This window comes from Eretmochelys imbricata, chromosome 7, assembly GCF_965152235.1.
Source record: "Eretmochelys imbricata isolate rEreImb1 chromosome 7, rEreImb1.hap1, whole genome shotgun sequence".
NCBI lineage: Eukaryota > Metazoa > Chordata > Testudines > Cheloniidae > Eretmochelys > Eretmochelys imbricata.
Window position 1 is genome coordinate 37,254,830 of NC_135578.1, and position 17,566 is coordinate 37,272,395.

The 17,566-nt window shown below is 40.2% G+C and overlaps 1 protein-coding gene across 1 annotated transcript in view; it reads left to right on the forward strand.

Annotated features, from left to right (window-relative positions):
* Positions 1-12,850, forward strand: part of RAB43 (RAB43, member RAS oncogene family) — a 28,712-nt gene extending 15,862 nt beyond the window's left edge. Inside the window, exon 3 of the mRNA XM_077823437.1 lies at positions 949-12,850. Within this exon, the coding sequence (XP_077679563.1) occupies positions 949-1,202 (254 nt within the window). The 3' untranslated portion in view covers positions 1,203-12,850. The remainder of the gene's footprint in view (positions 1-948) is intronic.
* The last annotated feature ends 4,716 nt before the right edge of the window (positions 12,851-17,566 follow it).

Consider the following 17,566-nt stretch of genomic DNA (forward strand, 5'->3'; position numbering starts at 1 on the left):
TTTTGAGACTGCCAGCCTACCATTCTGTCCTTTAAATACTTTACTTTCTGGTGAGTATATTGTGTACTTGAATTGTATTGTGTACTTGAATCAGTATTTTCCCTTCTTCAGTCATGGCTTCAGTCCAGCATATACCATTTACACCACATTGTGTTATGATTTATTACTTGTATTACATACCATCTGGTATCCCTAGTCATGGACCAGGACCCCATTGTGCTAGACAAGATACAGACACACCAAACAACAGTTCCTGGAAGTTTAAAATTTACTGAGTTCATATTATGTTAGATAGGAGGTTTCCTTTGCTTTTCACTTTTTATTAACCCTGGTAGAGCTTGCGTTCTCTGATTTCACTCATTGTTCAGTGTCGTTCTTGTAGATCTGAATTTCAAAGTCAGGCACGGGTGAAAATGCATGCACTGTTGTGCACTTGATTTGTACATTCAGTTACCGCAATTGTATGTGCAAGTTGAGTGTTAGGCACACAGTTGACCCCTGATTTTTGAAAAGTCAGTCCCTGTGTGTAATTTCATTTCTCAAGGGCAATGACTATGTCATCATGGCTGCTTATATATATATATAATATATATATATAAGCACCAGAAGACTAAATTGTAGTCTGAGAGTCCAAAGAGTGAATGTTAGTTTAATTTTATATAATAACATGGGTCACAGTTCTGCATCCAGCTCCTGCAGGCTGACCAACAGCTTGCACTCGCTCTCACTTTACCTTCCTTTCCCTATCCCCACCCCTGCAACGGTTTTGGCTTTGACCGCCAGCCCATTTTCCCTGCTTCACCAAAGGCTCTTGCTGCTGAACTCCTGCCCCACTCCCATGGTTCCTGCTACTATCTCTTCTCCTTCATGCCCCCTCCTGAACATTTGCACAGACATCAGTAATTATAAAAAAGTTAATCTGTAAACAATTCCACTTTCTTCTGCCAGGAAACAAGTCTGACTTAAGTGACCTTCGAGAGGTTCAGCTGGAGGAGGCTCAGAATCTGGCTGAACACTACGATATCATTTGTGCCATAGAAACATCTGCGAAAGACTCCAGCAATGTGGAGGAAGCTTTTGTGAAGATGGCAACGGAGCTCATGATAAGGCATGGAGGCCCCATGTTCAATGAGAAAAACACAGACAGCATCAAACTTGACAGCAAAGACATAGTAGAAGGCTGGGGGCCATGCGGTTGCTGATACAAGCTAGGTGGTCTCCCTGACTGTACTGGAATTTAGAGGGATGTCTCCCCCTCAGGCTGGGGAGCACAGTAGCTGTATCCTCCTCCTGAGAGACCAGCATTTTTGTAGATGTTAGACACCAATGCAATCAAGATTTTGTCTTTTACTTTTAAAAAGGGACTTTGTTGAGGTTTAGACCTGAAAATTCAACCTTCCTTGACATTTACTCTGAATTTGCCCCCATTATTTTCTTTGCTGCAACCTTCTCAGTAAGTTATGAATCTGAGGGAAGCAGCATGGATCTGTTTGTTGGAGGGCAGGGAAGGTAACTACACAAGAAACCACCACATACCTGAAGTCCTAAACCCTTCAGTATGGGATAGCTGGCAAAGGTGTAACTATTTCTGCCTGTAGGTCAGTCCCTTGATAGGGTCTTTTTAAATTCTCAGCATTCCACCAATGACCACATACACCAGACAGGTTAGACAGTGACTGTGGCAAAGGTGTTTCAAGTATCAAAAGCTTGAATGTTTTGAATACAGGACCAAGCAGCAATCCTCTGTCCAAGAACACTGTACCACCATGGAAGCTCTCTCCTTGAAAATGAAATGTGGCACATGGACCGCTAAATACTGTTGGTACAAGCTTAAGTGGGCTGTCTCACTGATTTTTAAAAAATCATCATTCAAATAGTGAAATAAGCCTGAGCAATACCGATTGCCTGCTTGTTTAGCAAGATGAGTCAATACATTTAATGTTTCTTAAATTCTCTCTTGGAGAAGGAGGGCTTTGATTATTTTGTTACTTATTTGCACAGTGAATAGTTCCTTTTCCTACTTGGTGTCATGGAGTTTTTACCCTCAGCTTTATTCATTTCATTCCATAACTCAAGAACAGCACCACTGGAAATAAGAACTGGAGAAGCCTTGAACAGACTTTGCTAGCCATGACTGACTTTGGAATGCTGTAGTATGTCTAACTGGTCACATACAAAGTTAGTTCCAATCACATGTGATTAGCATTAATTTTTGTTGCCAGAGGTTTCATTGCACAAGTGACTGTGACTGTCCCATTCTTTAACTACAGCCTGGGCATTTGATGGGACAATGAACTTCAGATTAGCTGAGGATTGTATGAAACATGATTTCTTGGCTATAGGAACGTATTGAGATCTTTCTGATTCCCTCTCTCACAATCACAAGTTGCCGGTTGCTTTTCATTTCTTGCAGATCTTCAGCAAGAAAAATCTTTTTACTGTTGACCAAAAGTCTGCAATATTAACTAAAATTGATTTTAATAACCCAGCTAAGTAGTTGGCTTAAAGATGTAGCTCTTTATTATGAGCTTATGTTGTGTCTGCAGTTAGAAAGTGCTGACGCCATCAACTATCCCTGGATTTACCCTCTCAAGCACCTTACAAACAGGGATTTACAAAAGGAACAGAAGCTGGATTTTTTAAATCTACAGTTTAAAACCAAGGTTTTCAGAATAGTGATTTTGGGTGCCTGACTCAAGATATTTTAAAAGAGCCTGATTTTCAGAATACACGTCCTCAAAAATCAGGTCCCCTTAAGGTGTTTCAGGTTGCTGCACCTATTTAAAAAAAAAAAATCAGTAGTTGTTTTTGAAAGTCTTAACCTAAAAGGATAGGGTGTATTTGGATTATTATTATTATTATTATTATTATTACCAGGAATACAGTTTATGGCCATTCCACACATAGAATGAAAGCCAAGAAACGAGGAAAGGGCTAATATCATTGACCCTGTTTTAAATGTTGATTCATCAGAAAAATCATTTTTCTGCAGAAAATGTTGAACTATTTTCTACTGAAGTAGTTGACTAAAGAATGATGTATGTTTTGTAGACTGTTTGCTTGTAATTTAAGATAAACTTGACTTCAGATTTTATAGTTGTAAGAATAAAGGGGCCTTAAAACATTTAGTTAGTTTAGTTTTCACATTTCTATTTTATATGGAAATGCAGGGTGAGGCACAAATATATTTTTTGGTTTTAAATAGGGCAGTTTTCCAGGATACTCCAGGGTCTCCTACATCCAAAGATAAGAGGCACTGAGTGCCCAGAAGTAACTAAACACTGGAGATGAAGTTTTTCCAAAACTCTAGCCAACTAACTTAGTATTGGTTACTAAACAGCAAACCCCCTACTCCATCCCCAAAGAGGGGTTAAAAGTCAGTTTAATCTAGAAAAGAGGTCTGATTAAAAACTAAAATTCAGTCTTGAAATCTTTTTTCTAGTGAAAAGGTTCCATAGCAAATATATTTAAGAACCTCTCCTGTTTGTTGATCAGCCTGAATAGGCTGGGTAGAGTTATTCTGTCCATTTCTGAAGTGCTTACAGTAGAAAAGCTGACAAGGTCTTAAAGCAGAGAATACTTGTGTCTTGTCATCATAAGTTTTAGTGTACATCTATAAGCCCAAATCCAACAATTTGGTGTGCCAACACATGGACCTTTACATCAATCCACAGTCCCATTATTTGCAGGACTGGTGCCAAGTTACGTTCTTAAAACCATGCTAATAAAAATTCATGTGCATGTAAAAACAAGAATATTGAAACTACTTAGATCACAGCTAATCTTCTGTAGCTTAGATAATGCATTCTAGGCCTGGATGAGCTATATATCTCAAGAGCCAGAAAGGACCTGGACCCTATTCCCATTGCATTCAGCGAACGTTTTGCCACTCACTATAAATGGAGGCAGATTTGAGCCCATCATGTTAAAGAATGTAAGCATGCGAGTTTCTTTAATGTTGACCTAAGTTTAGAAACTGAATAGAAATAAATCAAGCACTTTATTTTTTTCTTAATCCTTTGCCATAGTTCACCTGCTGTTTCAACTGCAGGGTTGAAGTTTAAGAATCCACCTGCAGAGCTTAGTCTGTTTCAGTCAGAAGTTACTATAAAACACAGTACCAGTTGTTTGTTTACTGGGCCTTCAAATGAAGGATATGCTTTAGCTTCTCAGATTTTCCTGTAAAGCTATAGTCCTTTAGTTTTAGAGCAGCTATGTCTTCTCACTTAAAAAAACACAACACCCCCATAATACAAGTTTGCATGTCCTACCTAGCAAAATGTCAGGGAATAAAGAAATGGAGAGAGGAACCTCATTTATCCAAATCAGTTTGCCACATATCAGTCAACTGTACAGCATTTAGGTTCATAATACACTGTTTCAACTACCCCAGCAGCGTATACCATACATATCTCCTGCGTGTGATAGTAATGGTACAGTCCTCCTAGATGCATGGTTCTTTGTACTGAAATATATTTAACCATGAAAACAGAATTTATATCTTTTTCAATAATCCCTTTTATAAACTTTACTGTTTAGCTAGCCTTTGATCGATGTCATATCCATAGCTATGCAATCTAAGCAGTAGGAGCTAAATCCTGCTTGCTTTATTTTCAGTAATCCCATTGAAACCAAAAGGAGAATTGCGCTAGAGGAGGGTGAGCAGGATTTGGCCCTACATTTATAGGCACAAAACTATTTCTTGGAAATCTCAGGTTAGGAACCTGCAATGATGTACATCAAATGAGTGGCTCAGTAGCATACGAACACAGTTTAAGGCATAAATATTTGCTAAGAGCCCTGTTTGCTGGCAGTTGAACATTAGCAAAACAATATATAGCCATTACATTATTGGGTAGTGCATTAATTGCTTTAGGCAGATCATCTTAGCCTACCATTACTTTTATAGTATTTATCGTTTGCTTTTGGCAGTACCCGAAGTGTGCTAAGTACAGTAGAGTGTAAAAAAAAGGGTATTGGTCCTTGCCCCAAACAGCTTACAAGGTGAAATTCAATGGCAAACAGTGAAATGAGAATTCTTACAGAATTTTGTTCTCTTTGTGTGAATGGTGCTCTTCCTTGTTTTGGTTTGGACAGAACTAACTTTTAAATTCATCTCCTGTTGCTGATGCAGTTCATTTTGATGGGCAGAATTTGTGCAAATATTTATAATTGTGTCATTTTCAAATGAATGTGTATTAGCATAGAACCCTGATAATAATTTGTTTTGTAAAACAAACTAAAAAACTGAACACTGGAGAAAAAAATCCCCTAATTATGGCATCAGTTTTACTACAGTCAAGGTCATGTCACATTCTGCAGTGTTTGTTAACCTCAAACAGGATCTGACCCAGCTGACCCTCCACTTCATGGAGTTTCACAAGAGCTTTGGCTTTACTTCAGTTTTTTCATTGCCTCTGGAGTTCTATAATGAATGGTACGCTATCAACAAGACTGCATAAGATCAGATTTACTAAAACAGTAGGTTTTATTGTTGTGTAGTGCTGACAAATTGTTCAAGCAGCACTATTCTTAAACAATATTGAAAAGCAGTTTTTGATTATCTCCTACCATGTATTGTTCCATTATTTAATGTTATAGTCGAAAATAGTATCTGACTGGCCATTTGATTGTCTCTTGCCATCTGGTATTGATTCCCAGTGACTCTGTAGTGGTATTCTCAACTACACACACACGTCTAAAGTAAAATTAAGGTAATACACACAAGCAGATTTGCATAATGTAAGTCTAAAATTTAAAGAGCATTTATTGGCTAATAAATTACTGAGTAGTTGAAGTTATTTAGCTTCAACCACTGTGTCTCCCAGAGTTCAGGTGTACTTTAACAGATCAGCCTGTACAATGGAGGAAAACCTCATTGAGAACAAACCATTCTTTGAGAGCTGGAAAATAAAAGGGAAAGGTGACTGTCTGATATCTTCCAAGATTGGAAGGTATAGTTTAGCACCTGTTAGTCCTGTTCTCTGTAGACTCATTCAGGACATTAACAAGGCTCAAGACTGAGTTAGATAAACAGACACACAAACCAGATGTAGACAAATCTAGACAGAGTTAAAATGATTTTTTTTTTAGTTCTCATGGAAAATCTAAGGTACTTATATGGCTTCCATTACCATAGCATCTCAATGTCTCTAAGTCTTCGATAGATTTATACTCACAACACCCCTGTGAGGTAGAGAGGTGGTGTTATCCCAATTCACAGGCACAGAGAGACTAAGGCTATGTCTACACTTACCGGGGATAGATGCGATCGATGCAGCGGGGGTCGTTTTAGCGGGTCTACTGAAGACCTGCTAAATTGCCCACAGAGTGCTCTCCAGTCAACTCTGGTACTCCACTGGAACGAGAAGAGTAAGGTAAGTCAACAGTAGAGTGTTTTCCATTGACATCGCAGTAAATCGACCTATGCTACATCAACTCCACTTACATTATTCACGTAGCTGGAGTAGCGTAACTTAGGTTGTAGTAGTGTAGACAGGGCCTAAGTGACTTGCCCGAAGTCACACAGGCAGTCTGTAGTGGAGGACCTTCCCCTCACAGCCATAGTGTAGAAGGCACAGGTGGGGAAAGGGGCAGAGCAAAAGTGATAATGCACTCTGGCAATGTTCCAGGGCTCTAAGTTATTCCAGACCTGACTAGTCCTTAGATTGGGCCTTTAGGCTGCTCAGATGCACTGCAGGACTGACCAGCATACAACTGTTTCAGCTTTGGGAGCACAAAGGCCCAGCCCCGTTCTGAGCTGGCTCTGGGTACTCCTCAACCATAGCCCTGGGACTAAGCCATTGCTTCTATGGGGCATGAGGCCTTGTCTACACTTAGAGCACTGCAGTGGGCACATCTACATCAGTGCAGCTGCCTGTTGTAGCGCTTAGTCACCTCCCTGAGCGCTGTCTACACTGGGGTTTAGGTTGGTATAACTGCTTCGCTCAGGTGAGTGGATTTTCCACACCCCTGAGCAACACAGTTATACCAATATAAGTTTGTAGTGTAGACCAGGGCTGAGTAACAAAGGCAAGAGAGATTTGGCTATTGTTTCACCACTGCACATTGAAAGCCATTGTGAAGTTGATTAGCAGCTGTCTGTAAATAGGTTGGGGGGCAGGAGGGAAGTAAAGCTTCTTTTCCAACACCAGTTTTACATTGTTTGTTACTGTCCGTTTCCTACAGACCTTGTGAAGTACGATTGTACTGTGCACACTCTAAATTGACAGCTATCTGTTGCAAGGAGATATTTAGCCTGTGGTTACCCTCATGCATCTTTCCCCTAGAAAACCTTACAAACTTACTGGTAACAATATGAAGCTACTGGAAGATTCTAGCTAATGTATCTTGGCACACTATCTTTCAAATTAGACAGTACACATAGGTCCCTTTGGTCCATCCTGTGTTTGCTGGCTGCACACTAGCCATCCCAAGACACTTTGTTTGTTGCAGGACTGGCACAAGTGTTGCCCTGGCCAGTATTTCCCCCTGTTGGTATTGTATTCAGTTCAGAGTGCATGGGCAGTCCCTTTGGCCTGCACAGTCACAGCATCACCAGGATTTAATTGACCACTTTGTAATGTACTTTGAGGGCAGATTTCAACATCACAAAGAGCAGTTAAGCCCCCAAACTCCTCTTTGTGCCTTTGAAGATCTTCCCTGGCAGAACTAAATCTTATGCAGCCATTTGCACCAGTGCAAAGTGAATACAAGACCCTATCAGGTCAGAGAAAGGTAGCATTTTACACTGACTTTTCACAGGTGTAAATGACTAGGGTTGAATATCTGCTCAAAATAACTGGGAGTTGAGTCTTACAGATCCCTCCATGTAAAGCCATTGAGCTTTTGAATTCTGGCTCCATTTTATTTAATTTAGTTTCAATAAAAAACAGAACTGATACAGACTCCGGTCGGTCCTCATCCCTTAACAAAATCCTACCAGTCAGACAAAGAGCAAACAAATATTCCATTTTATCCTGGACTCCCCGGTTCTCTATATATTCCACCCCTCCCCCAAATGTGACCAAAAAAATGGGGGTGGGGGAGATCTTGCAGCATGCCCTGAAGGACAGTATAGTCAGGTCATTTTGCACCAAGTCTAGAGGTGAAATGGTCGGGAGAGAATAATGTTTGAAACTGAACCTACTTCCATTGTGTCCTTCCTGACATAAGCATCTTTTCCTTTATGTCAAAAGGAGATTTTTATATAACTGAAATAATGTCAGAGATAAAGTTGAAAGCAGGCAGGTCTGTGCACAGGCACGCATTAGAAGTAGAGAGAGGGGAAAACATTCAGGCACTACATGTAATAATTGGAAGGAAAAAGGTGGCTTGAAGTGTGTCATTGACCAATCAGACCTTACAATTCTTTCCCACGCACTCAAGTGATTTGTAGGCCTTTGGAAACCTTAGCTAATTTTAGATTTTTCCGTGTTTCATTTTAGTGCTGACCATTCTGTTGAGGAACAGCTTTCAGATGAACCGTCAGGATTGTCCTGGAGTCTCCAGGAATTAAAGATTAATCTTTAATTGAAGCTCACATCATGTGATGAAACCTCCACGAATATGTCCAACTAAAATTGGCAACCCTAGCTCTTATTTGTTATTGGGGTAATAATGTTACACCTGCATGCTTACGCCAAAGCTGGAATAAGTTTTGGAATCCTTTGAGGTGGTAGATGCAAAGAGTGATTCAAGCATTCAGATACAGGGTCTATTAGTATTTTAGGAGAGTGCTTAATTTGTAATGAAAGAGGTGCCAGGGCTCAAGCAATTTTTTTACTTTCATACCTGACACACCAACCCCAGGGGTGCTGTAGCTATGAACTGCCAGGTCTAGAGGTGCCGGGGCCCAACCCTGGCAAGCCCTGGTACAAATTAAGCACTGCTTTAGGATAGCCAATCCTTAACTTCTTCCTGGAACTGGATCCCTCTGTTTATCAGATCAATGGATTTTCTTTTGAATTTACTCAAAAATATTAACTACACAAAAAAATGGATAGGAAACTTCATATCCACATAAATGCTGTCTTTTATGGTAAAATGAGAATGACCAGTGCATACTTGGGAACTAGGATCAGGATAGGAGATTATTTCTTTTAAGGGGACTAGCAAAGGGTAAAAATAGGTTTGTGCCCTCTTCAAAGTTGGTTTTGTTTTTTAAGAAGGGGACATTTCTGTTTTCATAGAATATCAGGGTTGGAAGGGACCTCAGGAGGTCATCTAGTCCAACCCCCTGCTCAAAGCAGGACCAATCCCCAACTAAATCATCCCAGCCAGGGCTTTGTCAAGCCTGACCTTAAAAACTTCTAAGGAAGGAGATTCCACCACCTCCCTAGGTAACCCATTCCAGTGCTTCACCACCCTCCTAGTGAAAAAGTTTTTCCTAATATCCAACCTAAACCTTCCCCACTGCAACTTGAGACTATTACTCCTTGTTCTGTCATCTGCTACCACTGAGAACGGTCTCGATCTATCCTCTTTGGAACCCCCTTTCAGGTAGTTGAAAGCAGCTATCAAATCCCCCCTCATTCTTCTCTTCCGCAGACTCAACAATCCCAGTTCCCTCAGTCTCTCCTCATAAGCCATGTGTTCCAGTCCCTTAATCATTTTTGTTGCCCTCCGCTGGCCATTTTCCAATTTTTCCACATCCTTCTTGTAGTGTGGGGCCCAAACTGGACACAGTACTCCAGATGAGGCCTCACCAATGTTGAATAGAGGGGAACGATCATGTCCCTCGATCTGCTGGCTATGCCCCTACTTATACACCCAAAATGCCATTGGCCTTCTTGCCAACAAGGGCATACTGTTGACTCATATCCAGCTTCTCATCCACTGTAACCCCTAGGTCCTTTTTTGTAGAACTGCTGCCTAACAGGTCGGTCCCTAGACTGTAGCGGTGCATGGGATTCTTCCGTCCTAAGTGCAGGACTCTGCACTTGTCCTTGTTGAACCTCATCAGATTGCTTTTGTCTAGTTTGTCTAGGTCCGTCTGTATCCTATCCCCACCCTCCAGAAATTTGTACATTAGAAATTCAAATAATTTGTATTTGTCACTCCTTATGCTAGGTGGTGTATGTACATGTACACACAGAGTCCTTGCCCAAAACTGCTGCCTTGTTTTTCCTCTTAGATTTTTGTGGACACTGGAATGCAAACCAGCATGATGACATCACAGCATTCAGCAATCAGATGCGAGGGGATTTTTCTTTGGACTGTTAAATAACTACATCTAAACAGATTTAAACACAAAATTGGAGGAAAATTCTTTTCTTGAGGATTAAGCACCTCACACATTCAGTTACTGTTTTTTCCTGCTTGCTTTTTTTTACATTAGAAATGCAGGCATTGTCTACCCTGGAACTCCATGGAGTGCTGAAGAAGTAGTGGAATTAGGATATGACAAGAGCTTATAAAATGAATAATTAGGAAAGGGCCTGTTTTGAAGTTTGGCATTTGTTGACATCTCTTTAACTCCAAATGTAGTGTTAAATATTTAACATCCCTAGCCCCTTCAGTTATGAGGTGAGAGAGCCTAATATCCACAGGCCCCTTCCCCCAAACAAGCTCCAGCAAAACCAGGGGAGATCAGACTTGATATTCCTGATATAAAAAATTAAAATATTTTAAGGCAGTCTTTGAAGCTTCCTTTATATATTATAGGGAACAAAGGGTGCAATCCATTTTATTTAAAAAAGTCTTTTCAAGTCACCTTTAAAGCATTGCAGCTCAGTCAAGTTATTTCCAACATTAGACTACACACATTCAGCTATCAAAGGACAAAATCCTACAGCTCTCACGATGGTGGGAAGCTGTGTCCAGTGGGCCATAAACAAGTGTTGTGGTAGTGTGGGAAGAGACCCATCCACCCCCTTTTACCTGGTGAATTATTGCTTTAATGACCATGGCCCCTGGAGACCCCAACCCCACCCAAAATTGTAAAAGTGTATACATATGTAATGCCAGTTCTGACAATTGATAATGCAAAATAACACCTCCCCTTTCTGTTTTAAAAAACCCCAAGTTCCCAGAGAAAAACTATGTATGAGAGTTAAGGTTAGAAAAGTGTATATTTCTCCCCTTAGTTACATCTGTTTGATGCACCCAAACACGTATTTATGCAGGAATACTTAGACAAGAATCACTTCCATAATTAATAATTACACTCCAAAAAGCCAATCTCCTTACAGTAAATTATCAGACAGCAGCAATTTCAGTCTGCTCCTGAGTAGGTGAAGGTCAGTGTCATTTTTCTGCAATAGACTAAGAGGCCATGAGATGTTGCTTCTTTTCTTGCTTTAAGTAGGAAATTCTGCCCTTTGATTCTCAGATTCACTTGATGTTCTCAGATGGTATGCATTCCTCTGAGGACATAGTGGGTGCGATTTTGGGCATCCAAAGTTGAAAGAACATGGGTGTGAAAAAATTGTGCATTGAAAAACAGGGGCATGCAAACTTGTACTTGCAATTTGAAGACAATTTTTGATTTTTTTTTTTTTTTTTTAAGATAAGGCTATAAAGGCCAGTTTTCTTTTTAAGGTGTGCTGATGCCTAAAACTGAAATAGGAGTGTAGTGGGATTTTCAGTAGGAGTCAGGCTGTTAAGCACTTTTGAAAATTCCACTAGGTGCCTATCTGCATGTAAAAGTCTGGACCTAAGAGTTCAGTACAAAATGACTTGTGTTAGGAAAGGTTTGCACTAACAGAACGTGATTCTATTAAAAGACATTGCGCATCTTAAGATAAAAAGCAGAGCTCAGAAGACAAGGGTGTCTGGTATTTTGAATTATTCATTTCCAGCCCATTTTTATTTCAACCCCTTGTGTATAAATAAGTATTTTTTACTAAGTAAATGAATATTTTAAAAAATTGGAAAGATATTTTAAATATGGGAGGCAGTTCACACTTGATAAAATAATATTTGTTGCTTTAACAGCAAGGACTGATACACTGAGGAGAATAATGCTGACAAAATAACATCAGTTGTTTAAGACCCCCTTCCTAGAGGATTGAACATCATAACTGCTCAGTAAAATTGTAAGTGGAATAGAGTGAAAATCCCAAATTGAATGACAAATGTGCCAATTCAAAGCCCTGTATGACTCGTGATTACACCAGTGTAAAAACCAAGTATAACTCCAGCAACTGAGATCAGACTCTGGCCCACTTGTCATATTTTATGGGTGAGGTGGAGCAAAGTTGTGAATTCAGCCTATAATGAAGAAAAGGTGGATTGCTTATTTGTAATATTTGAAGAAGAGGAAGATTGTTATTTTGTAAATCTACACTGATAAATGCTGAGACTTTTGAGATCCTAATTGTGCTCAGTGCTTTTTCCCTCTTTTGTAATAGTGTCTCACTTGATGACTGATGGTTAGAAAATCCAGTGGCCCAGGGATCCACAGCATTCAAAAGAGTCTGGCTTACACATTTGGTTAGGGGCAAAAAGCTCTAATTCATATTGAATTCACTCACTGCATTCCAAAATTACTTAAAGGTTTGGAGAACTCCAGTGTTACAAAGTAGTCTTCATTTACTATGACAGATCGCTTGCTAATTGTCTATGTTTCCATGAAGAGATGCAAGCCTCACATTTCTCTCTCTGGTAACAATTTTGCATTTAAGCTTTCTTATGATATTGACCAGATTGTTTGGAATGTGGAGATAAGGGAGCAAGCTTGCATACTATAGTGATTTTTAATATTTTACATTCATCTATTTATGAATTTATAATAAAAATAAGTTTATTTTTAAAAATATGAAACCTGCTTTTTTGGGGTAAATTCCTATGGTGGATACATGGTACTGTGTATCGTTAAACAAATTTCATTAAAATATGCATTTGGGAATTAGTATTTGTGTTGTCATTTAATACACACCCTACCACAAATGTAACAATTGTTGGAAGCTTAAATCCAGTAATTTAAGAAAAAAAGGACACTATCTTTCACTTGTTTGCTGACGCTGTGTATGATCTTCCATTTGTGCAGGAATGGAATTTGCATACACTTCACATGAAAGTATTAACTGCATCCCTACACTCACTTGTGCTTCTGTCCGAATTCAAGTGAAGATGGCTAACATAGAGGGTTCCTACTGACCATTATCCCTAGAGGCTCAAGATGAGAAACTATAGGTGGACACTTACATACTGGAAATTTGTACTTCGTAGAGTGCCTCTCTGAGGTTTACAGTTCCACTGATACTCCTAGCTAGCTAGAACTTTGAAGATCATAGTTGGGAGTTTACTTTCTCCAGAAGGAGACTTTGGGGGTGGTGGAGGAGGAACCACCACACAGAATCTGATCTCAGCTCAGTCAGCTAATTAAATTATTTAGAGCAAGTCCCTTCCCCCACTCTCTCTGACTCAGATGCACAGTTTAGCACAACTGGCACTAGGAGAAAGCTAAAGCAGTTTTAACAACTAATATTACCTTTGCAAACTAGCAGGCTAATACTGGGAGGCACCTAGCACAATCATTTCCCCATTACTTCAGTGGGAGTAGCACATGCCCTTTTAAGAGAGCACTGCAATTATCCTACAGTAAAATGTCTCTTCTAGTGCTACTGCTGCAGTATTTGAGACTATTGTAAAATACACTAATAATTCTCTTTTTTCAGCATGGTACTGAGCATCTCTCAGGATCAGGACAACAGTTACAAAGTCAGCACTGCCTTCTGGGCACTATAAGACCACAGGAACTTCCCATAGGGATAGGAAACCAAGTCTGAACACATTCTAGTTTTCCACCCTTAATATGGATGCCAAACTCCCACTTTCAAATGCTTCCTTAACAGACTTCCTTCCTTATAAGCGACATCTTGACTTTTCAACCATACCCTTTTTTTTTTTTTTAAACAGTGGTTTGGATGCAATTATTTATTCTCTGCCATTAGTGTGCATGATGCTCTGGAGAATTCTTTGGTACCACACGCAACTGTAACATAACTATGGCACATAGCAGTGAAGTGTTTCAAACCTTTGAGAGATTTGATCAAGTTTTAATATATTATGATTACAAGCCTACAAGGTAGTATCTGCAAATGTGTAAGAGAATCAAAATAAATACCAGAGGATACATATGTTCAACAACAACTTGTGAAGTCCACAGCTGTAATATGAGGCCGTAATGGGTAAAACACCATTAGGTCTCACCTCTACACAGGCAAGACTGGAATTCTTGTAACACAAATCTTGACACCTCTAGGTCAGTTCTCTTTGGCTATAGAACCATGTTAGCTGACCCTCACAGACAATTCTACAGTTTCACAGCACACCAACAAGGGAAAAGCCTGTATGTCAGATTTGTACCAAGTTTGTATCATGACTGTCAAGCTTCAGAGTAACAGCCGTGTTAGTCTGTATTCGCAAAAAGAAAAGGAGTACTTGTGGCACCTTAGAGACTGAAACCAGCATCTAGTACAGGAGTTCTCAAACGGGGGGTTGGGACCTCTCGGGGGTCGCAAGGTTATTATATGGGGGGGCGCGAGCTGTCAGCCTCCACTCCAAACCCCGCTTTGCCTTCAGCATTTATAATGGTGTTACATATATAAAAAAATATTTTTAAATTTATAAGAGGGGGTCGCACTCAGAGGCTTGCTATGTGAAAGGGGTCACCAGTACAAAAGTTTGAGAACCACTGACCTAGTAGTTCTTCTGTGTAGAAGGAGACACCTGCATCTGTGTAACTGGGCTAGTATGGCATCCTACCTCCCAGATCTCTTTGGGAAACGCATTTCAAAGTGTATGACAGCATGTGAAAAACAACTACTATCCTCTGACTCTGACATCAGATGCTGATACAGCATGTGATGGTTAGCCAGATTTTCACAGAATGCACGTCATACAAATGTTGTGCAGCCTTGAAAATCCAAGCAGAAAAGACTAGAACCATTATCTATAGGCTTGGAAGGTTTAGATTTTTTTTTTTAAAACGGTAAATGTCAGTAAACATTGATTTCATCACACACACACAAACCAACAAAAAATATTTCCATTGATAATAATCAAAATGTGCAGAGAGGCAAAGCTAGAAAAATGCTGCTTGAGAACTTAGAGTTTGATTGAATTATATTTACTTTGTATATTTTGACGTGTGACTTGACTGTGTATTTTAATGGTTATAGAGCTTCAGCGTCTACTGTCAGAATAATTATTGTCTAATCCCCACATTATCTGACCCCCTCCCCCATCATTTCCCACAAACATGAAAATTTAAATCAATAACATTCCTGCTCCTGAGACACTGGCCTTTTTGGGTCCTTCACGGAATCCTGGGAAAAGAGGAGACACAAACATAATCAAAATTCCTTCCATGCTTCCTGGTGTCCTTCCTCTCCACACACACACACACACACACACACAGAGTGTTTACCCAATGCTTCCACATTGCATGAGACTAACTTGAATAAGGCGGCCTACTGAAACTGTACAAGCGTAATTTAGGATTAAAAAGAAAGAACTGTTCAAATGCATGTTGTTTATAACAACATTGCAAGCAATAAGACTTACACCTCTCCTGCAGCAACCCCATGGCATGTAGGTTTTCCCAAGACACTAACTTAAGTTTAGGTTTCAGAGTAACAGCCGTGTTAGTCTGTATTCGCAAAAAGAAAGGAGTACTTGTGGCACCTTAGAGACTAACCAATTTATCTGAGCATAAGCTTTCACTGAGCTGTAGCTCATGAAAGCTTATGCTCAAATAAATTGGTTAGTCTCTAAGGTGCCACAAGTACTCCTTTTCTTTTTGCGAACACAGACGAACACGGCTGTTACTCTGAAACCTGTCATTATGCAAGGCACTGCATTTAGCCGTATGGAGTGGAAATCTATCAACTGCATGCCACAGTATGCATCCGATGAAATGAGCTGTAGCTCACGAAAGCTTATGCTCAAATAAATTGGTTAGTCTCTAAGGTGCCACAAGTACTCCTTAACTTAAGTTTAGAATTTCCAAAACTGTTTACAGATATGATGATACAAAGGCAAAAAGATCAGGCACTGGGGGTAGGGGGTGCATGCACAAGAAATGTGCACAGATCTGACCTCCACCTCAGGTATGTTGATAGGCTGGAGTCATCATATTCCTCAATAGTTTGCCTAACCATACCACCAACAGTCAACAGAAGCTTCTTGCCACATCACCTTCACTGTAAAAGTATTTCATCTGTAGTTCCTATCAGTAAAGCATCTAAACATTAGTGAAACATTCCATTTATTACATATTTTAATTAAGTTATCCACACCAACACTGCCTACATAAGTAGTCCTGGCACAGACACCCTGGCTCCTAAATCCCTCCTTTTTGTTATTCATGTTAGAAACCAGCTCTTGATCAGTTCTCTCTTCTCAAAGCTCCAAATCACTATTCATCCATCTCAGCCTTTCTGGATAGTCTCAATGGTGGCAGAACACTGGTTTTATGGGTAAGGGTGGCTGAATATGTTTACAGTTAACACAACTGCACTAAACAGCTTTTGTGGTTGGTAAGTGCCAGAGCTGAAACCTCTAAAGTTGTCTCGGTAATTCATTTTCTTTAGCTCTGACCATGATGTTGTCTTGTATCATTTATCTAGCAAGCAAAATATCAAATTTCATGTGTCCTGGGCTCTATCAACTAGCAGCCCCAGAGCAGAACTTAACTATGAAAGTTTGTAGGTCGAAAAGCTGTTCCTGTAACTTTGGGGAATTCAGCCACCCTGAGCTTTGTCCCCCCCATCAGTTCTCTCTCTCGTGATGAGCAATGGTTGCAGTTTCCACAGGAGGCTTTCATGAACATGAGTCAAAAAGCTCCTTTTATATATGAATCATTGGCTTTAGAGAACTTTGTGGCCTCCCTTTGCTTCCCCCCACATAGAAATGAGGGAGTCTGGTAGATTTTGTTGCCCATTCTCATTCCACTCACCACACCATACTCCAGATATTGTCTAGACTTCACCTAAAGTTCAAAATTCCTCAAGCACTTAGGTTTCCCCTACTTCCCTGGGGAGACCATTCTCCTGTCTAAGAGATCACTTTTCCCCTAATGTTTTCTGTCATTCAGCCAGCCTAGTTTTTCTTCTGCCCTCTCTTTTGAGCTCTACATTAAGGGACATGAAACGGAAAGTGTAACCCTCTATTGTAAGCCTCAGCCATTCCGCTAAAGAATCAGGGAAAGACCAACAACACTAGGAGGCTATGTTCATTGTACAGTAGAACTCCGTTTATCCAACCCTTACTTATTTGGTTCTCCGTATTTACCGAACAATCAGGACTCCAGAGCCTGAAGTGGGGGATCCCTCCTGTGGTCACTAGACGGTGCTGCAGCATCTCATTTCCCCATTCTCTGGTTTATCAAGATAATCAAAACCTCCAGTCTGGCCCTGGTCCCAATTAGATTGGATAAATGGGGTTCTTCTGTATTTTTAATTAAATACTGCAGGTACAAGACATTGGTATATGGGGTAACTAAGGCCCCATTTCCTACTGTCACAGGGTTCACTCACCACTGGGGCGCCTCCTTGTGGCCATGTCTGGGGATTAGCTCCACTCAAGTCTGATGCCTGCCTTCCACGGGTTGCTCAGA